This window comes from Vanellus vanellus (genome assembly GCF_965231255.1).
Source record: "Vanellus vanellus genome assembly, chromosome: 1".
NCBI lineage: Eukaryota > Metazoa > Chordata > Aves > Charadriiformes > Charadriidae > Vanellus > Vanellus vanellus.
Window position 1 is genome coordinate 36,896,833 of NC_138905.1, and position 23,062 is coordinate 36,919,894.

General features: G+C 40.8%; 1 protein-coding gene across 1 annotated transcript in view; it reads right to left on the reverse strand.

Annotated features, from left to right (window-relative positions):
- Window positions 1-23,062, reverse strand: part of TAFA2 (TAFA chemokine like family member 2) — a gene marked incomplete at its 3' end in the record, with an annotated part of 80,357 nt that overhangs the window by 32,206 nt on the left and 25,089 nt on the right. Inside the window, exon 2 of the mRNA XM_082498632.1 lies at window positions 15,758-15,864. Within this exon, the coding sequence (XP_082354758.1) occupies window positions 15,758-15,863 (106 nt within the window). The 5' untranslated portion in view covers window position 15,864. The remainder of the gene's footprint in view (window positions 1-15,757; window positions 15,865-23,062) is intronic.

Sequence of the window (23,062 nt, forward strand, 5' to 3'; positions counted from 1 at the left end):
CACCACCTTAAAAGCTGAACAGCAAGGGGATACACTGTAGGATTTGACAAAACGCCATTCATGAGATACCTTGTCTGATCGCATACACAAATCTAGGGGGAGTTTTACCGTCACAGGGCTCACAAGTCAGGGAAATCTTGAGACTAATCCTAGTGCGTATTCTCCAGGTGCAGCTGTAGTTAGCAGAGCATTGTAAAACAAACTAAAAAGATGGGGAAGTCAGAAACTGAAGATGCAGCAGAGCGAGCCAGCCGTTCCTGACTTCAGTGGTGCAGCCTTGCTTTAACACCTAATTCTTTACATGACAGCGCTGCATTGCCTAGCAGTTATATTATGACTGGGCACCTATAATTTCTAAGGACCGAGACACACAATAAAAAAGTCAACAAGGACACTGTGAATTTCCTTTTATTTCACACACAACTACTCTGGTATCTGTGGTTTGTGACTGCTCTTCGCCTGGATTTTTACTTTAGCGAATACGCTGCATAATGGGGATGCTATTTGGTTATTTCTGATTCTCTGTCTCACCTCTTCAAGGGAGTGGCATGTTCATCCACATTTCCTTTCCTGTACAGTCATTTCTAGAGTCTAGCAACACATGTATTGCATGAACACGCCATCAGCTGAATGAACAGAAACCAAATTTCAGCGGTGCATGCATGGTTCAGAGACCCAAAAGCAATAATCTACCACAATGTCTGAACCTGCAAACTGGACAGGCTTGCTGGATTTTTGTCTCTACGTATTTTTTTCAAGTATTATACCTGTGCATACGTACATACATATACAGCCAAGGACATATAAGAAAATGTCTCTAAGTAGAAGGCTCCAAAACTTTAACATAGCGATACATCTTGACATTTTTATTCACTTTCTGAATCTTTACACCATCATTTATTCTATTATTGTAACAATAAAGAAAGTGGGGTTTCCACTGTTCTCTACAAAAGCAAAGCCACATGTCACCACACATTGGATGTCTACAGCTTTGGCATCTAATCTAAGCTGGACATCCCTCTATAATCACTGCAGAACTAGTGAAAGAAACACTCCCAGGAGGTAACACCTCAATTTTAAGGGTGCAAGATTAGATCCCTCCCTAAGAGAAAGGGCTACATCAGCAGAGACATGACTTGGTCCCTGGTTAGTCATTTCTTTAGGGAGATTGCTCTCATGAGAATCTGACATTACCACAATACTGAAATATGCCTAAGAGAAGGGCAGTGCTCTACAACCATGTCTGCTCTGGGACTGATAATACATGTCTATAACTAAACCAAGCAAAAATATATCCACTGATTTATCCTCCACTGTGAAGTTGACTGCTAAGATCTCAGACTTTTGCCAGGACTCAGCAGAGGAGTGACTTTCAGGTCCAAATATAACACTAAAGTCAGAGGAAGAAGCAAAAGGACATTTGAGGAATATACTCCCCTAGCTATTTTTTCAGGAGCTTTTAAAACGTTACTAGTTTTGGTAGCAGCATATCTAGACCGATTTTCAAAGTTCTCTTTAAACAGTGAACTTTCTCCTTCAAACAAAAAACTTGAAACTTAGAGGACTCGGGCAGACCCCCCCGGATTTAAAATACATCACTGATTTATCTCCTTGTTGTAGACAATGCACTTTAATAAAGGGACACAGAAATCATCTGAAGCTTATAAATCCCACTCTATATCTGTAAAATAACATTTCCACATTTTTCTGCAGGTTGACTGTAAGAAAGAAATCTCATATGTCCCATCTATCTCCTCCTTAATTATTTATTTGCTACGCAGGAGATTTTTCCATAAAATAAGTAAGGTACAAAATAAATGCCAAACATAAAAACTTCACTAAAAACTATTGAAATTGTTATCCCCCAAGTCGTCACTGTTATGAAAAATTGAGTGATGTTTTATAGTTTAACACTCCTCTCCTACAATGACTCTATTAGGATAAGCCATAATCTGGCATTTTCTCATATTTTGTGTGTGGGTCATAATGTTGCTTAGGCGCAGACTGTTGTACTCCTAGCACCCAGCAGAAGAGCAAATTAGTATATAATCACTCCCACAGATCTCTTCGGACAATAGAACAGATTTTTAGGAGAGCTTTTCTGGCAGTCAAGATCAGTTTCGTAAGTTGGCTTTTTACATTATTTTTCTTACACCACTATTTGGTGTGATAGTTTTCAATGTGAGTTCTTCACAGGGTTTGTTGTATATACAGGTTTAAAAATGCTCATTAAACTAATTTATATTTGAAAATAGAAGCAAGAACGAGACTTGAGAAAGGTATTTGCTTCAACAAATTCATTATTTTTAGAAGTATTTTCAGTACTTACCGTCAATAGTACCCAACAGACTAGCAATGTTTATTTCAAAACAATGAAAAAAGAATGAGGGTAACATATCGCCCGTGATGAAATAAACTACCTGAACTGCAAAAAAAAAATATATTTCCAAAAATAGCTGATTGATTCTGAACATTTTTGGGATACTTCTATAATTAAAGAACAGCTGTTCTAGAATATGGCATTTTTACAGGCAATAATATGCAGTGGCCCTTCTGGTTTTGTTTTTTGTTTTTTTTTAAGAAAATTTAAAATGGCACCAGTTTAAAAATTGTTTCCTCTTCTCTAGCATTTAGGTTTTACTTCAGATCTGTGAAGTACAATTTACCTATCCCCTCTCTGGTAGGTAAGTTCTTTTCTTCTGTCATTTTCCTCTACATGAACTGTTTTTCAGAATAAACCCAGGAAAATGTAATGACTGTAATGGTGTGACAGAGGGAGGGTGGGAAATATGTACCGTCCTTAAATCGCTTAGCAGAAAGCACATCTAATGATGCAGGACAAAAACTGAAAAGTCAAGAAAGGCATGAGATAAGACTGGTGAGCACTGGTCCTTGCACTGGCGTAATGGGGATCCTCCTAATTCCCCGCTTTTTAGCTGTTTACATCCCATTGCATCTTTTTCTCTAACGTCAGGCAGGGGGCCTGACTCCGCTTCGTTCCTGCAGTCCCCAAAGAGCAGTTTCCAGAGCTGCTGTGACAGCAAAAAGTAAAGAGCCTTTGTGCTCATCTAAACTGTATTATGAACCGGAGTGGTGTAAGTAAGATGAAAGGTGAATTCTTTTCTCAGGCGTTTCCAGGACATAACCTCTGCAGGATGCCCTTTGTCTTCTGCAACCCAGCTTTCTAGTATACTATGTATTGTTACGATGAGGGACAAAATATGCAAAATATGGATTATTTACTTGTCATAAATGAGATTTTCTGTGTTTTCCCGTGTTCTGAAAAAGTAAACATAGGCATGGAAACGGTATTTTTATTTTGCTAAGGTGCTCTTGAACCAAAACAAGGAGAAGAGAGATTTACACAGCCTTCCCATGCACAGCATGCAGCAGTGTAACAAGATGGCACAATATTACTCTTGCTCCTTCCTTATTTAAACTTATAACTTCTCTCAGACACAGTTATATTTGCTCTTAATATCTCTGGCAGATGTTCTGGGGTGAATGATGCAATTAAGAATCCAAAATTCCCATTTCTTCCAGATGCTTATTTTCTCAATATTCACTCACTGGAAATATATTTACTTTCCACTCTGCGGTGTCTAGCAGTTAGCACACCTTCTGGGTTCCATTTCACAAAATTTCCACAGTTAATCTGACACATGCCAATGCATCTTAGATGAAAGTTTAGCCCCGGTAATCTTTTTTTTTTTCTATCGGTAGTAAATTTGCATAACATAACAAAACTGAGCAAAGTTTTAAGTAAGAATTTTAATTAAAAAAACTTTTCATTGTGGTTCATAGGTACAATAATTTCTGCTATCTGTCATCTTTTTAAAACTTATCTTTGGTTTTCCCTAGTCTTCCAGCTGACTGAAGGAATTAATGATGATTTCAGTCTTTTCTATGATTCATTCTTTCTACTGAGACTGAATTACAAGCGTAACTGCTTCATCCTTGCTCCCTTCTCATCAAGCACATACATAGTCTTGAGTTCAGCTTGTGGATCCAGAACAATTCTGACCTTCCCAGCATCTCAGCCAGTCTCCTACAAGCCCTAGCTCTCCTCTCACACACGGTCCTGGAGCACAGACTCAGCTGAAGCAATTCTAATAACTTGCACCTAAAAATATAATGGCACAATGCACCCAAGATTTGTGTTGGTCTTAACAGAACACTTTTCTCAGGCATATCCTTTCCGCAGCTCTGCATTCACCCAGAATAACCCACACATTCAGCTTCATACTTCAGTCTTTCAAGGACGCTTGATATTGAAGCCAGAAGTATTTTGCAAAAAGAATTCAAAGTCTACTGCATTTACTTGAGAACAATTTCCCTACAAGAGTTATACAAATCTATGGGGAAAAAAAGAACAAGACAGACTTGGCAGCTCCTGCCTCAGCCTCCTCATCACTACAGACAGAATTCTTGCTCTGCCTGGTGAAAGAGAGCTGCACAAAGCAGACTGCTCTTTTATGATTTTCCTGCTTTCTGTCATCTAAACCCCCAAGCCAGCCTCCATTCTCCGGTAAGTATGCCATGGCTTTGCTCCCGTCTATGTGGAGAATTGGGTTTTTCTTGGTCACAGTTAAATGGTACTTTTACACTTTAATGGGAAGGTCAAAATTTCAGTACTATCCCTCTGCAAATTTCAAGAATTCTTCCTGACTTTCTGTGTGTTCTAGCTCAACGAGGAGAAACGGAGCAAATGCCAAATCTAGGTTTTACAACCAAACCTTTTTTAACACGAGAGAGTGACATTTGCGGAATGATATGCAGATACAAATGAATCTGTCACAGACCAAATTTCACTGGCTTCTGAACTGCAACATGAGACTCCATTTGAACAGTAGAAATAAAATAAGACCTTTACAACTTTATTCGGACATTATGACCCTGATATGGGAGAAGAATTATTAGGCAGATAAAAGACAAACTAAGTCCTCCTGCTAAGACACTTTCCAAAAGTTCCAGAGAGTCTCCCATAGGTTGCAAAGTCTTTGGGGTATGAATTCAGGGAAGTATTCACACCTACACTGAAAGCTTGAGTTCCCACTTTGTGAAAGGAATGAGCTCTGAAGGGTGTTTCAGAGCACCAAAGAGAGACGCCTAAAACTGGATATGGTGGAAAATTCCCCGAGTTTTCAGTGAGGTTTGAAAAGCACCTAGTATTTTGTGAAGCTCCCATAAATAAATGATAATCATTTTAAAAACACTGAAATGGTCCATGTAAGCGATGTCATCAGTGATGACCTTGCGTTTTTCTCTTTCATCCAAGTCTCCCATATGTCTGGGTGCATATGCATACACATATACATGCATACAGCCACAGGCTTTGCTGCTTTGCAGCTGTTGGTTTGTGCAGCTTGGGCTCAGATCGATTCCCGTATCTTCTGAAAAGCTGAGGCCCTTCCACAAATTTACATCAAGTCCTTTACAGTTGGACTCGATGATCTTAAAGGTCTTTTCCAACCTAAATGATTCTATGATTCCATAATTCTAAAGCTGTACTACAGTGCAAGACTGTCCCAGTGAGCTTTAAAATGGTAAATCCCCTTCAGCCCCCGCAGAACAGAATTAAAATTTTTTGTTCAGAAAGGAACTTTATAAATTGCAACCCAAAACACATAAAGGATTTCTCTCCTGCTGTTCCTCAGAATAGCTGACTGTTTCTGAACGTTTCCTTGGCACTTGTATGACTAGAGAACAGCTGTTCTAAAATATGACATTGTACAAGCGATCACTTAACACTGCTATAGAGTAAATTCAGTGAAGAGTGTCAAGACAGAAGGGCATAGTCTTTAGATATCATCAGCAGAAAATTAATGCAGATGAAAGTTAGATTAACATATCCCCTGAATCGTATAGAAATAATCTCCGCATGGGATGGGATTTTCCAGGCACAAACCTCCCAACCTGAATATGTGAAACCCCCTGAGTCGGGTAACAGGGGTGTGCAGTAGATACCGGGATACATATAAGGCAGTCATCACTGCATGTATGCAATGTGCACTGGATGTATGGAATGTGTATTAGAAAGCCTAAGGGGCAGTGCAGAAAACCCTAAGACCAGCACTGGGATATGTTACCTCCATACCTGAACCCAGATCTAGACTTTGAAGATAGAATTGCCCTAATCCTGCCATTGCGGTAATTTTACATATCTGGATACTGTTAAAGATCAGACTCTAATTATAATGCGGTATTGACCCACTATATTTGACCTATAAAAATGACACTATCTTAACATGTTGAATTTGGAGAAACCATGACGTAAGGGAAACTGTAAACTAGTCAGATTTTCTTTTCAGTTATAATATTGTTTGATAGTCCCAGACATAAATAAAATTTTATGAGTGTTTCTCTGAGGAAAGAGACAGAAAAAAACAAAGTTGTCATACCGGTGAAGAAAAATCCGCTTGGTTTCTCAGCCAAAGAAAGATTTTCAGAGTCTTGGATGTAAACTTTGTACTAGTCACGACCTTCCAATATACCTCAAGATACCATCAAGGCTCCAAAGCTGTCAGAAGACCTGGACACAGCTCTTCTACAATGCATGGCAAATTCCAAGGCTGGAAACTTCAACCAGAAGGTACGTTCAGAGCCTTCCTGCACATAAGGATTCACACTTTCGGAGTAACTCAGTAGACTCTTGTTATCAGCATTAAGTATTTATATAAATAGACAGAGAATGGCATTTCCTCAAAAGGTTTTATTTGTGTAAACTCACTTTGACATTTACCATTAAAATTTTTTAATCGTTTTCCCATTTACGACTCCTATACTACCTGTCTGTACTGGAAGAAATCTCTTTAAAGACAGTGTAGCCCATATAGTCAATAAGTAAAAATATTTCCAGAAAGGGAGAGGGTCTGGGGAGTGGGCAGAGGCAGCCGCAGCAACCCCATCGGCTCACTGCGGCATAGCATCCTGCTTCATGGTGTATGATAGGAGTCTCCAGGTCACTAAACAGTCCTCTTCCTCCCTGATCACGGCTGCATCTGACATCCATTGCTTTCCTTTCCTGCTCTAAGGAAAAGTTTATTTAAGGCATTATCTATGCCATGATATACATTTAGGCAAATGAAAAACTCAGAATGTAACTGTAAGCCCAGAAAATAATATTTTGAATCTGGAAATTCTCACAAAACTATAGTACTATATGCTACATTAACTGAGTGCTTAAGTTAATGAAACAACAAGGAAAATTCTGATCAACAGATCCAAGAAAGGGGTACTATTAAACCAAAACTAATTGAATGAAGACGACTATCTAGGAGGGCTAACAATTTCTTTCATACTATTTTTATGGGTTTAATCAAAACTGTGGCATACAAATGTAAGCACTCTGTTTTCCTAGGCGTAAGGATAAAGGAATCTAGCAGAATGCATTACTTAGTATGCACAACAAATCAACAGGACTAGTTTGAAACCAAGAATACAAAACTGGAAAAGTAGATCTGATTCCAGTATTAGGGAAATGTCAACATTTACTTATGATAGGAAAAAGTAACACCAGGGTAAGCATACTATCAGTGTTTTTTCAGTCCTAACATCTTACGATATTTTTCTAACAAAAAAGCAAGGGAAAGCTTAATCTTCCAAAACAGAAATTAGCTAAAAAAAGAACAGATTGGTGGGCCAGCAACCCAAGGGAAGATAACATTACTAATAAATGAAAGGGCTGAAAATGTTAAAAAGTTTGGTATTTCTAACTGTAAAATCAACTACGAAACTTTTACACGAATATAATATTTTGTGCCATCACCTCCTTTCCACTACAACACAAAACCTGAACGTATTTAAGGAAAAGATCCTGGGTATTCACTTATGGAAAGTTAATAAAAATTTGCAATCGGGATTACAAGATCAGGCCCGAACTAAAGAACTGCTATGCACCTCCCTGTTACTTGTCGTAGAAAAACATCCAGAAACCGGAATCCCTGCCAAATACAAACAGAAATATTTTTAACTGATCAGTTTAACGGAAAATGCATGATATCTCTCTGCGAATCTCCAACATCTCTCCCCGCAGCTGCCTCAAGGACACCTGAGTTTCATCACCCGGGTGGTGGTGGGAGTGGGGGGGGGGATGAAGGCAGCCATTTGCTGCGATGGAGGCGGCAGCACAGAGAAGAAATAGGCGTAACTCTGCTATCGCCATGATTTCTGCACGCGTGTTCCAGTGAACCATCAGAACTATTGGCATCTTGGCAATCGGAGAAAATGATTTTCCTTTATAGCCTGGCAGAAGGCCAAGGAATGTTATCTACTCAATTCCAACAGATACTGTATTAACATTTTAGATTGCAGTGAGAGATACTGATATGAAAGTGTTTGACTGACTGTTCTATTTTATCTTCAAGGAAATGGCAATTTTGGGATCAGGTTCTGATCCTGATATAACTGAAACTTTCAATTATTGCCCAAGCTAGATAAGAACATCTAATATCTTTCTTCCCCATGTCTGCCGAAATAACTATCATCTTCCTTTGTTTCTATATTTAAACATTAATTACAGTCAGAATTAAGTTAGTGAAAGCTGCACACAAAGCATTCTCATTTAAGAGAATCTATCTCTGGGACAAACTTCCACAAGAGATAAGATTATCCATGTATGAGATATTTAGCAAATATGACAAAAGAGTTTGATGAAGCAGGACTGACAGACCGACAATAGATGAGCGGATGCCTCCATCTAATATTTTGACAGACCCCACTGACATCTTCCAGCCTCACCTGCTAGCACCTAAGGCGGCCACACACACGTGTCTGCGTGCTTGCAACTTCCCTCATCTAAGTATTAGGCAGTTTTCTCCTACCTAATTCAAGCAAAGAACCTGGGAGAATATGCAGCACAACTCTCATATCCCGTGACAGGCCCACACAACCAGAAGGTGAATGGTGAACACGTGCAATTTACCCACAGGGTCAGATGCCTCACCAAGTGTTACGGTACAAGCACTTCAAAAAAGTGCAAACGGAGGGAAAAACGGTACTGTTGCTGCTTACCCTTTATAGGTGAGCCCGTATCATGGAACTGGGAGATCTGCGCTCGGTGCCCTCTTCAGCTCAAAGCAGTTCAAACCACATATGTCCCCAGAGAATGCCATTACCTCCAACAGGACTCCTTCAGGAAGGAAGGAGAACAAGAGGCAGCACGGGGCTATCCAGCCGTTACTTAGCTGGAAGGAGGGTTGTCTTTTATCTGGTTTCTGTCCTCTGCACTAAGGGTACTTATTGCTTTTAAAATTGAATACGAACACCCTGCATTACGAACGCTGCCTTCTACACAATGTAAAATCCTCAACAGAAAAGACAAAGGTGCATTCATACTAAAACACTATAACTTCATGATGAAGGCACTTCTACAGAAAGACAAAGGTCTGAAATACTTCAGAGGTCTCACATGTACCAATTAAGGCTATTCTCATCTAGACACTGAGACTCTTAAAACACTAGGAATGTAATTCTCAAACACCAAAATGATAGGCAACCCCTAATTTCCCAAAATACAGTAAACTAGACAGCATTATTTAGCTGCAATGCGTTGTAGGTATTTACCCAAGCTTCTGGACATTGTTGTTAGTAACCTGCACAGTCTTAATGCACTACAAGGCACCAGAGTAAAGGACTGATACAGTCTTTCACCAGCCCTTCTGAACGATTGTAACCTCCAGTGTGATTCCCAGCAGTAGAACCGCTTATACATATTCTGCAATGTTCCAGCTGATATAACATACAAGAACTTTTTATATGATTTTTCATACAAAATGCAATGAGACCAAAGGCAGTCAGAGATCTGTGGTGGACCTTTTCTTACAGAGTACCCTAAAACTTCAGTGGGACTAATAATTCAAAGTCATTATTATAAACTAGACACAATCATGTTTTAACACAGAGAAAACTCAGTAGTGTTGAGTAAAGCTGAACAGAAATAAAAGAGCTTATAAACAAATGTACCCTTGGTGGGATGGATTCCTCTTTCCAAGTCTGTCCTCAGAGCAGAACGCCTCAACGCAGTCACATCTCGCTCCTTAAGTCCCTTTCTTCCCATCACCTCAAAAGACTAGCTGTTTGGCTCTTCATCCGCCTCCTCAGCTGTCCCCCAGCCTTTGCTCCTGCTGTAGGCTTCCTGCAAGCTAGCCTGTCTCCTTCTCTACCTGACCACCCACGTGCTCTAGAGGCTTTCTCCCACCCCACTCAAGATGGTTTCATTTGTTCTATATCAAGCAGTCAGCGCAAGAAAAACAATGTCTTCTGCTCCGCTGCTTCAGATTTAAACATACAGCAAAACAGCCAATCAGGAAGACGAATAAGCAGAACTAATCATCAGTGCTCAGAAGCATCTCCACGTAGGCGTTGTCTTCAGTAAACTTCAAGGTACATTTACTTATGTCTGTAATACACAGTACTTCTGATAATCAAGGTTTGTCCTGGGAGTCCAGGGAGTGAAAGCCAGTACCGCACTTCATATGCTGTTATCTGAACATGGAGTCACCTGTATAGCAATAGAGCTACGCACAGGCAATAAGATGAATATCAGTCAGTGGATAACTGAAAGGAGGCAGTTCGGCTAGGAGAAAATCTATGTCAAGGATCAGAGGATCAACGGTATATTTAAGGCACAATTCACAACACTGAGAGTTTGGAAAGCATTGCACAAGATTCAGCAGCATGCGAGTCCCTCACACTGCCCTAGTGATACACAAGAACCACAAATACAACATAAATCACCTATTAAGTCATCTTAACAGCCGTCCCAAGTCACCAGTGAATTTCACCCCTTGTGCATGGACCAGCCATGAGGGCACTGAGGCAATGCACACAGGCCATTACCATAGCTTTTAACAAAGTGCTGTATTATCTCTCCTCAGAACAAATCAATTCCGCAGCCCAGGGGTCAGGCAGAGCCAGGAGCCTGTCACATGCTGATTCAGTGCAGCGTTAGCGTTACTGCCCTTGCTACGGGAGCCGCGCTGAACGCCAGAAGCCAAAAGAATGAACTTGCACCGCCCCGTCTGTCTGCAAGAGCTACGAGTCCTTCCACTCGCTCTCCAGACCCAAGCGTACTACTGCCCGTACTGCCTTATGCCATCACATTTGATTGTATTTGATCATTACGATGAGATTTCTTCCCCTAAAAAGTGTTTACATTCTCAAAGATACACACGTGTGGAACTTGCCTTAGACTATATGGAGCCCTGTCCAGGGCTTGCCACCTTGTGGTTCATTTTCCTGAGAGAAAACATGACAAATCTAGACTCAAGATTTAAAAGCTCTTCCAGAGCAAACAGAAATGATGAGTTACCCAAAGAAAATAAGATACCCGGGGACAATGATTGCAATTAAGCTGCATTTCTAACCCAGTTCCACAAAAAATCTCCAGTCAGTTGCTTAGGCCTCCCAGGGCTGTCCTGCACATTTTATTTCTACTCTTTTCACAAAACAAAAGAGACCTGGTGAACAGGGAAGAGGATGACTGCTAATGAAAGTCCAGCCACGGAACATAAACACATCAGTACCACCTGAAAGCATACCGCTGCTACCATTGGGTTTCTCACTTCTCATAGCCATACCCATTCCCAAACTCCAGGCCCATGTGTGGCACAGGCTATCGTCCTACACCGCAACGCTGGTACCAGCAGAGCTTCTGCCCCAGCAAGGCAGCTGCGAAAAGCAGACTCATCCAGGACGGGTGATCTAACGAGAGATCTAACGAGGCTCAGTGGCTCCTTCATTCAGCTGGGCTTCAGAACAGCTGCTCCTCTGCAAGGAGACACCGAGATCCATTTTCTCCTTGTGAACAGAGAGACGTTCCCTCAGACTTCTAATTTAGCGCAAATTCACAGACAAGCAGGAGCAACAATTCTGCAGCACAAACCAGCAAGAGTTTAGTTTAACTCTATGATAGGCTTCAGATGAATAAGTTCAGCTTCTGAGTGAAATTTTTTAAATGAAAATAAATTATCACGCCTTTTCATCTAGTAAGTCCAAAAATACTCAATTACTTTATTTATCTACCTGGAGTGTTTTCTGGTTCCATAACAAATTCCTTTTGGCAAGCAAGGATTCGTGATTACCCATATTTTTAAGCAGCTTTTTATTTTATACAGGGATTTAAAATTTATTATAAAGTTTATTATTTTGTATCTTGAGGAATATCAAACTATGCTTAGATTCAACAGCACCTTTAATTTATTTAGATTACTTTATTGCATAATCAATGTAAAAAACCTTAGTAATCACAAAAACCTCAAAGAAATCTGAATTTTGAAAGAGTTTTTAGTTTTAGGGTAGAAACTGTGTCTCGCAATGGCCTCTCGTCAACAAGGGAGTGCTTGTAAGGGGCTATCAGTATATTTCTTTCTCAAAAGGACCAGTCCAACACTTCAGACCTTAAACACGGACTGTGATACAATGGTCGCCAAATCAATTTGTGTTCCCTCTGACAGCAATAGCAAACAGGCAGTGATGCTGAACTGATGCCTGCCTGCCATATCTGTCAGCGAGCACTATATGTTTGCACAGGTTTATTTGTTTTCCAAGGGCTAGCAATGAGTAGGAGGATCGGGATCAGTCTTATAATAAAATACCCTTATGGATTTCTTTCAGCCACCCTCAAGGTATATCAGTTTTTAGACTCATAACCTTGACAACATCCTTTTGGAGACTGATATGCCACTCTTGTCTCTTCATACGTAGCTACTGCAGCACAAATGGATCTGGTGCCGCAGGCGATTCCCAGGTGCACGTGCTCACCACAGTATCAGGGTCCCCGGCAAAATGAAAAAGAAAAAGCAGAGTTCCCATTTCTTTTCAGAAGACAGGATAAATGGAATATAAGTATGTGCACACCCAGGAACTACGCAGGAGAACTCATAATCCCGTGTGTGGCCAAAAAGTGAGCTTTGTGTTTTGTTTTAAACACTGTGAGTACTTACCTATTTTATCTCTCGGACTTTCCGTCCAGACTGGTGAAACTTTAACAATCAGTCACGATAAAGGGGACAGACGTGTCTTCAAGCCAGTCTTCTCAAGAGCAAGGATGGACTTGGCACCCATGCACCTGACACTGAAAAACTGTAATCTGAAATCCCAGTTTGTAATCCTGGTGGTTTCTCAACTAGACCTCAGAGCCTGGTTCCCCATGCCCTGCCTCAGCCTCTGTTTTTCTTGCTGCTGAGTTGGTATTTCTCATTCGTGCTGTATCCTTGAAATAAGCGCAACAAGCCTAGAGACAGCCTGTCAGCGTCAGCTGTTTACATCCCTGCTGAAGTCTGTCTGGAGAGCAGAATGCTCATTAAACAATTTTTCACACATTGATGATCTTTCCTTCTTGTTCTTTTTCTTTTCTTTCACAATAGCCTTCAGAAAAAGAGATGGGTTTAAGAATTGGTGCAACTGATACATAATATGACTAAGTCAATAGGATAGTAACGATTTTTTAAAATGTAGATTATGGATCTTTGAAATTGTAAGGGCTCCTTCAAAGTCATTAGGGTTTGTCACGTCGATATGTTAGTAAGGACTTCTATAAATTAAGATTAATGAAGCTAGGGATAATTATCACTGAAGAAATTTGCATATTTCTCAGCATTTGGAAACTCCATGCAAAGGTGAACAGTGTCAAGTTCTCCTTAAATGTACCTCAGCTCCATTTCTGCTATTAGACTAGAAGGAAGATTTTCTTTGATGCAATGGGAAGTTAAACTCCCAGTTTCTTTGGAAATCAATGGTAGTTGATTCCCCATATACAGTGAGTGCAGCTGATCTGCAGATCAAGACACAAAGCCAAAATCCTTCTGAATATATTTTCTTTCCAAAAGAATCTAAACATGTGAAATAGCTGCTTTTCCAAATTAAACACTCTTCTTCTTATTGTTCCCTGCAAGATTTCTTCATATATTTTGCTAGAGGCGTGAAAAGTTAAAACTTTAAAAAAAAAAAAAAAAAAAAAGCTTTTTTGTTAACTTGCAGGAATGTAAAGAAGTCCCTAAAGCTAATAACCTGATTTTGCACGGGGGGGCTCATATGCATATTTTTTTAGTCTAAAAACATCAAATTCAATACTTCTCAAGTTATTTCTGCTCTAAGGCTGGGGCTCAAACGCCAAGTACTGTGCAGATAATTAATGGAATAGCTCTGCTGGGGTTTCCCTTGCGTGAACATATCAGAAAAGATAAAATTGGTGGGGGGATCATTTGATTCTCCATTATGAAGCACTAGTTCCCCAAATAGTCCTTAGGATTCTAATTTGTTTCCATTAAAATCTTGGTGACAGGTTTTACTCATCAGTTTTTCGAAAAAAAAAGCATACTTTGGCAAAATTAGGATTGGATTGAGGCAAACACAGCCTGACCACCCTTTGTGGATGGAACCAACATGATCTGGAGATGAGATTTTTGATTTTTAAAGAAAGATAATCAGAGACAAAAGAAATCTGAATCCAGGCTAGGATATCTCGGCTCTTTTTCAACAGGCGACTGAAATGGCAAGCAAATCCATATTCTGTTTCAGAGGGGAAACATAGGCTGAGCAAAGGGTGTCAGCACAGTTCCTGTCTGGCATGATGCCCATCTTTGGTGGCCTGCAGGACCACATCAGGATCTGTTTTGTCTGCAGCCAAATTGCAACTCGAAAAAGACTTTGCAGAAAGTGCCTCTGCATCCCAAAGTGAGGAATTTTGAAGAAAGATATCTTCACACAGCAGAAAAATAACTAGCAGCTGGATATATAAAATACCTGATCATAAAATCCTGTCATCAGAAGGAACATTATAAAATGTACATGAACATAGAGAGATGAACTGGCTGGTGTTACCGGAATCCTATTTAACTCCTTAACTCTCACTACTTTTCACGTCCCACCTTTACTGAAGTTGTTTATTCTGATCTTGAATAAGTGGATAAACAGCCAACAGACACTATATGAAGATGAGAAGTGGACTTCAAAATCATATTACACTGCAGATCCCATTTCAAGTTATATTACCTTATAAAAAGACATTAGTATGTGAATCCAGGTTTTTCCTTGCGTTAGAGGTTTACAGAAACAAACAAACAAAAAAAAAGGGGGGGGGGGGCAGGGAAGAGCTTTTTACAAGCTTAAATAAACCATCACACCTTCTGCTTGTATGTATAGATCTTAAAGGGCTGGAATGACCAAGAAGAAACAAATCTCACATTGTCACAAGTTACTAAAGTTCCTGGTCCAGTATTAGGAATGAAGCATAGAAAACAGACAACACTGCAAAGCAACAGTCTTCCTGTGGTGATGAAACAATCACATTCAGCACACATTACCTGTGAAGTTAATTTTGACAGATAACTGCACACAGTAGCAGCATTCATGTTATTAAAAATCATTTCTTTCTAAGGTTATTTCCAGAACTTCATTTGTGGCACACATATTTGCTATCTGATATACCTATTTTTATGAGACAAGCAGATTTTATTATTTGATTTTTTACTTTACCGTCTTTTACCACGTTTTCAACTGTACCATCATTACAAAATGATCAACAAGATACTAAAATTAAAGAATGCTGAAAATGGGACTGAAATACTTAAATTCTCAAGAAATGAATAAAAGTCTACACATTGGAAATTCTCCTCCTTTGGTACTGATTAGTGGACCAATTACAGGAGACGCAAAGACGCTTAAGGAAAAAAGGTCGCATAGACTGGACACTTCTGAATTTGTTGACAGAAGCCACAGACACCACAGTATAATAGAACAGAACGGTATTTCTTACCTTTATGATGATTTGCCCCAGACGCTAATTTCCCCCACAGCGTTACAACAAATATTATTATTAGAAGTTTTCCTTTTGTTGCTTTCTGTAAGTATCTCTTATTCATCCTGAAAACAAAAACACACGAAAATAAGTATTTATCTTAAGATGTCTTTAAAAAACATTTTTTGTCTTAATTTAAGGAGAATTCAGGAAGTTTTTGTAAGTGTCTGGCTGTCAAGCCTTGAGTCTTAAACTCTGCTTAGCTCTAAATGAGATACATCATACAGAGCATTAGCATATCCTCCCTCCCTGGTCCTCCAGCATTCCTCTGCCCTGGTCAGTACCAGGAGAATTCAACACCTCCACTCATCACGTTTCTCTCAAGGCATAAGCAGTGTTCATAACCACAGCAGACTCCTAAGCTGGCAAGAAGGATGAATCCACGCAGCTATGCTGCAGGTTTTGATAAATACAGCAGTTCCACTAGTGTGTCTGGGGACAGTCATGGTCAATAGGGTCCTCTCTGACCAGCGGAGCAGCGGAGGTTTTAGCTTTTGGGATCGCAACTCTTTTTGGATTCTGCCCACAAGTCACAAGGAGATAACAGATTTTAATAGACTGCCAGCACACATAACCATTCCACAGAGAAATCCTGTTAGGAAGACATGAGTGGTTTGGAAACATGGACTCGAGTAGGGCAGATTCACTAGTCTCTCTCCTGTCTATCTTTGGGTAATGAAAAGATTTGATTTACTACACCAAGGGAAATTGCACACAGCTACCCTCATCTTGCTCGGTGATGTTTTCACTGTGACAGCAAACCACCGTGGTGGCTTAAGCACAAGGTAACGCATGACTTATTTCTCGGTAACCTCCTCCAAAGACAAAATACCCCTCCACCTGCCAAAAAGACAGGTTCAGGAACGTAGACTCTAGTGCTTAAGGATTATAGTTGTGCAGAGAGTGGCAAGAGGTATAATAATGAAACCTTCTCTCACTTTTCATTCTCTATAGAAGAGCCCTAGGGAGTTGGCTAAGAAACAGCTCTGCACGATGGTCATGTTTCTGCTGATAGGACAATAGGACAATAATGCCTAGTCCGAATCACTTACACTAGTAAAGCTGCAAATTTGATCACTTGAACAAAATTATTGCTCTTTTGTAATGCCTGGAACTAGGGTGCCTTTCTGAGCAGAAAAAAACTGCATTGCTTCAGTATGGATGCACATTTGTCTCCTGTTCTGTTCATAAGAAGCCCAAAGGAATTTAAGAGCATCTTTTTTGCTCTGCTTGTGTACAACACTATCTTAGGCAACCACAACCCTGTGAAAAGCAGACTGCTCTAATACAGAATTAACAGGTAGCCTGTTCAAAGTCCCAAATCTCTTTCAATTCCTTCAAAGCAAATCCTTTCCTCTGAGCAAATTGCTTTCTAATAGAACACCACACACTGATAAGGCAACCCCACACACACCCCACAACTCCACTCGTGATTTCCAGACTTATAACCAGACCACATCCCGCAAAACTGCCCATCTTGCTCTCCAGGAGATTGATGTGATCTTGTTAAGCACCGGTAAGTTTCCACAGCAGGCTGTGTGTAACAAAACATGACGACTCAAATTAAGAATCCACTGAGGAGAGTACCAAACCCTTTTAAACCTGAATTCACAGCAAACTGAACTCAGCATCCTCTGACAGAAATCACACATCTACAGTGTGTTTCCCAGAGGTTCAGATATCGCATTTATCAGGGAAAAAGAGAGAAGAGTAAGCAACTACTATATCTAGGATGGTGGATGTGCCCCTGAAAGCCTGACTGATTAATAATCACAGTGGAGGTCGCGGCGTGCTGTGAACCACACCAAGCTCTGCCTTCTTGCACTGATTCCAGTGCCTTTGGAGTGTAAACTGCATATTCATCATCAGCTCCAGGTTTATGAAGCACTCGAAGCTAAAGGGAAATATATTATTTGTCACTGTAAATAAGAACAAAAAAATGAAACCGGAATGCACATTCAGCATATGCTCTTTCACAGCCATCCCTGTGAGCAGAATATGAATTAACTCTTTCACTCCTGGATTCTCTTACTGCACCTGTTATGATGTTGGCGCCAAGTCTTCTCTCATTAAAATCAAATCTTTCTTCCTCACCTACTCAGCCTCGGTGCTCAAAACCCAGTGGGACTTGCACCATTAAGCAAAGCTGAATCGAATACAGTTGCCTCCTGTCCTCTGCTGATGCCAGATCCACTCGCTGTGCTGCAAGGCTGGCAGCAAATGCACAGCAGAAAATGCAAATACATAAGGAAAAACAGTAGCAGCAGGGGGAAAGAGAGAAAACCAACCTATCTGCCTGTGAACAGCAGCCCCTCAGGGTAAGTGGCAGAGTGAAGACACAAACCTCTGCCCACAGCCCAGCACACCAAAGAGGCATAAGCCAGAACTGTATATAGAAGAGATTGTTCTGCAAAGTAAAGGAAGGGTTTCGGCTTGGACACAGAAAATCTGGGATCATTGCCAGTGCCAGATTTTCCAATCATGAGAAAAACAATACACCTTTTCTGTACCACAAGCCTGTTACACTATTGTACATTACTTATTTATGGTATTCACCTTTAGAAGGACAAAAATCATAACTTTGCCTTTTAGCTGTCCCATAGTAGGCACAACTAACAGAAAAGTCAGTGTAAGTAGCAGTTCTAGCTCAGGACTAATAGTTCAGGGGCCATCAGCAGAAGTATAGAAAAAAAATCTCAGCAGTTAAAGTATTCATAACATACAGCAGCTCAAGTTGGAAGATGATGCTAAGTTTCAAAGTAATTACGCAGTATAACACTAGACTTGCAGTTGTGTGCTTTGGCCACTAACAGCGGTCAGTCCAAGGACAGAAGAGTGGCTGCATAAGCACAAACAAGGTACGAAGCACTCTGCTCCCAGCAGTGCTGGTACACACACAGAAGCCGCACTGTAGCAACAGAGCCCTGGAAATAAAAAAAAAGGAAGGTTTTGTTGCTCAAGAAACTCAGGGGGTTGAGATGGATGCACCTGATCAGCAAAGCAGGCAAACAGCTAGAAACAAGGAAAGACCATGAGATATGCTCGGTATCTGAGTGCATGCGTTATCACCTGGGCTCAGAAACTGTGATGCTGGATATTTTTTGTGGATTTGCAAAGCAGCCCATGATATAGCACTGAGAAGACACTGGAACTAGATAGGATTTGACCTCAGCTCTGAAACGTAACTATTAGCCTCTTGCAACCCCAATCCATGTCAAGTAAGTGCATCCAGAAAATAAAATTCAGTCCATTATTGTACTGTTATTACACTAACATAACAGGCTGTGTTAAATAGAACAAATGAGCTTTGAAATGAGGTCTACTTTTCCTAAAGGTGATGCAGAGCTCCACAGACAAACTATAGCTATTAACCTGGTTTTCTCTGCAAGACATCTTCCTCTTCTATTTACCTTTCTTTCTGCCGAGTCTCTCCCTTGCAGTGATCCTTACAGCCTTCAATAATGCCACATAAGCCAAAGGTGATCAAAACTGAGAATAGCCATGCTATAGGAGACGTCTCCATTTGAAAATCAATTTTACACAAAAATACAAACTTTATGTGTAACAAGAATTTCCTGCGGTTTCTAACCCCAACATGTTGGAAAAAAACCCAAGGAATTCTCAGCACTTTCACACAAAAGAGGAAAGGAAAGGCTGCCATGTTCCAGTTCATTTTTCAATGTGCTCAGAGGCAAGGAAAAAGAAAGATAGCTCCTTTTGTGCTTCCAGGGACACGTTCAAAATAAAACAAAAAGACGTCACCCACATAATTCAAGCAGGCAGTGGCTGAGTGTGAGATGACTCTGCAGTGACCAGCTCTTCACGAACACCATAACACAATGAATAAATTCATAGGATTTGTTACTTTTGCTCCATAAGATTCCTTTCCCTTGAAGCACTCTCCATGAAACCATCACTGGGTCTGGTATCATGGACTCTGGCATTCATAGCCTTTTATGAGGAAATAACAAGGTGGATGGATGATGGCAGAGCGGTAGATGTGGTCTACCTTGACTTCAGTAAAGCATTTGACACGGTCTCCCACAGCATCCTCATGGCTAAACTGAGGAAGTGTGGACTGGATGACCGGATAATTAGGTGGACTGCGAACTGGCTGAAGGAGAGAAGCCAGAGAGTCGTAGTCAATGGGGCAGAGTCCAGTTGGAGGCCGGTAACCAGTGGAGTGCCTCAGGGGTCGGTACTGGGGCCCATATTATTCAACATATTCATCAATGATTTAGATGAGGGAATTGAGTGTACTATCAGCAAGTTTGCTGATGACACTAAGCTAGGAGGAGTGGCTGACACGCCAGACGGCTGTGCTGCCATCCAGAGAGACTTGGACAGGCTGGAGATTTGGGCAGGGAATAACTTAATGAAATACAACAAGGGAAAGTGTAGGGTCCTACATCTGGGCAGAAACAACCCCAGGTTCCAGTATAGGATGGGGAGCTACCTGTTAGAGAGCAGTGTAGAGGAAAGGGACCTGGGGGTCCTGGTGGACAGCAGGATGACCATGAGCCAGCACTGTGCCCTTGTGGCCAAGAAGGCCAATGGCATCCTGGGCTGTATTAGAAGGGGGGTGGTTAGCAGATCGAGAGAGGTCCTCCTTCCCCTCTACTCTGCCCTGGTGAGACCGCATCTGGAATATTGTGTCCAGTTCTGGGCCCCTCAGTTCAAGAAGGACAGAGAGCTGCTGGAGAGAGTCCAGCGTAGGGCGACTAAGATGATTAAGGGAGTGGAGCATCTCCCTTATGAGGAAAGACTGAGGGAGCTGGGTCTCTTTAGTTTGGAGAAGAGGAGACTGAGGGGTGATCTTATTAGCGTTTATAAATATATAAAGGGGGAATGTCATGAGGATGGAGCCAGGTTCTTCTCAGCAGCGACCAATGATAGGACAAGGGGTAATGGATTCAAGCTGGAACACAAGAGGTTCCACTTAAATTTGAGAAGAAACTTCTTCTCAGTGAGGGTGACAGAGCACTGGAACAGGCTGCCCAGGGAGGTTGTGGAGTCTCCTTCTCTGGAGACATTCAAAACTCGCCTGGACGCCTTCCTGTGCAACCTCATCTAGGTGTTCCTGCTCCGACAGGGGGATTGGACTAGATGATCTTTTGAGGTCCCTTCCAATCCCTAGCATACTGTGATACTGTGATACTGTGACTCACGGATAGACTGTTTTGGTGATTAGTGACAAAAATAGGTTAAAAATTGCAGGATGTTTTCTCAGGGTTAAACCACACCTGATGCTGCAGAGAAGCTTCGCAGGCTGCTGTGCCAGCAGAAATCCTTCTCCCTTGGCTTACCAGAAGCAAACTGTGAATACACTAATAGGCTGCACAGGCTCTCCTCATCGCTGCTCCATCTCACTCTCAGCCCCCTCCCAACAGCAGATGTGGTCAAACTGTTCAGCTGCACTGAAACTGCCATGTGCAGATGTGTATTTTCAATTTCACTGCAGCAATGTAGCATCCATAAGGTTTTGGGTTTCTACTTTCTTCCTTTTTGCTTCTGGGCTTGAGATCAGCACCTTTCCAACAGTTCAGAAATAGAGAAGAATCACATGGGAATTGCCTTACATTGTATGGCCAGTGCTAAATAGCCTTGCTCTCCTATTTTAAGAGAAGTGTAACCTCATGTAATCTTTATTATTGAGGAGAAAAAAACATAAGGAAATAATAGCTTTCATTCTTCATCAAAGAGCTCATACACAAATAAAATTCCCATCTGTTTCCTAGGAGTAACAGAATTTCTCTTTGTTGCTCCTTTTCTTTCTTTTCTCTACAAACATCAGCTTCTGTGAAGCTGTTCAAAATTCATTCATTCCTGCTTTACATATGTAGAAGCTTTCAGTGTCAGTAAGATCCATTTGTCTTTTGCAAACACACCCACCCTGTGAATGCAAGTGTTCCTAGAGAAGAGCAAGCCCATTTCTCTACTCAGTCCTGATGAAAAGTTTGAGACAAAAACCTGATAGAAAATTAGTCCCACGTTCTCTTACTTTTGGTTTTTAGGACAAATATTTTATTTGCTACTTCAGAGAAACCCTAAATGAGTAGTAGAAATCACTTCTGACCCCAAGTCTCTTGTACAGAAATAATGCAGCCATTTAAATTGTGTTCTGCACCATGTGGAATCTTACATTATTTATTAGTTGTGTTAGTTTCTACATCCCACGCCATGCAGGTATTTGCAGTTTTATTTAGCCTTTCCTGTGTAAGCTAATGCAGATTTAAAAATGCCCCTCTGGTGGATAAGGTCACTTTGTGAAAGTAACACCGATGTGACCCCTGTGTGTTTGCATATATATAAATTCCCTCTATGACATTCCTGTCATGTTTGCTCAGTGAACAAGTAATTTGCCACTCTCATTACTTCAGGTACAAGGTAGCTTGTGAAAATCAATCTTCTTTCTGCTTCATACATCACAGCCCGTAACAGACCCAAAGTGCATTCTGATTCTGAAACGCAGCTGGGGGAAAAACACAGACCTGTTCCCATAAGCTACTTTCTTTCTCTGATCGAGGTGGGCAAGGAAAGAAAGAGCCGGCATTTAGCCTAGCAAAGCACGCAGGTCTTACGTAGGGGAGTCACACGGGAAATCTCTGTATGCAAAGCAAAAGGGGTGGGGTTTGTTGGGTTTGGTTTGGTTTGGTTGTTTTGTGGTTTTGTTTTTTGTTTTTTTTTGTTTTTTTTTTTTTCAAAAAGTTGCCCATTTCCGGTATGGATCTTTTAATAGCAGAATACGTAGCCCCACAGAGCTTAGCCCCCCTATTGAGAAATATTCGGAAATAGTTAAAGCATTGCTGGCAGATCAATACAGCAAGGTTGTCACCCTGACTTTCAGCTGAAGTGTACTGGTGGAAGCAGATTGAAGAATTTTAGGCTTAATGCAATAAGGAGGGTTTTTGAAAGGCTGCTGTGCAAAGACTTAAGTCACTGAGGCAAATGAATTCTTCTTCCCCAAAGTACTTATGCATATGATTGACTTGCATGCCCATACTTGTCTTTTATTTAAACCAGTGTGACTTAAGCACATACTTACATTTAAGCACATACTTTCCCAAACAGAAATGTATGTACACAACGTGAGTTCTTGAGAAATTATTAGCAAGTAAGCTTTTATAAGAAGAGACAGTTTCAAGAAAAGGAAATATCTCAAATATCTGCAAATATGCAAGAAACCAAAAAACATTTTTCTTTACATACTGCAATTAGTTTCCCAGGAGCAGGAACCTGAAGACAGAGGCACATACAGGTAAT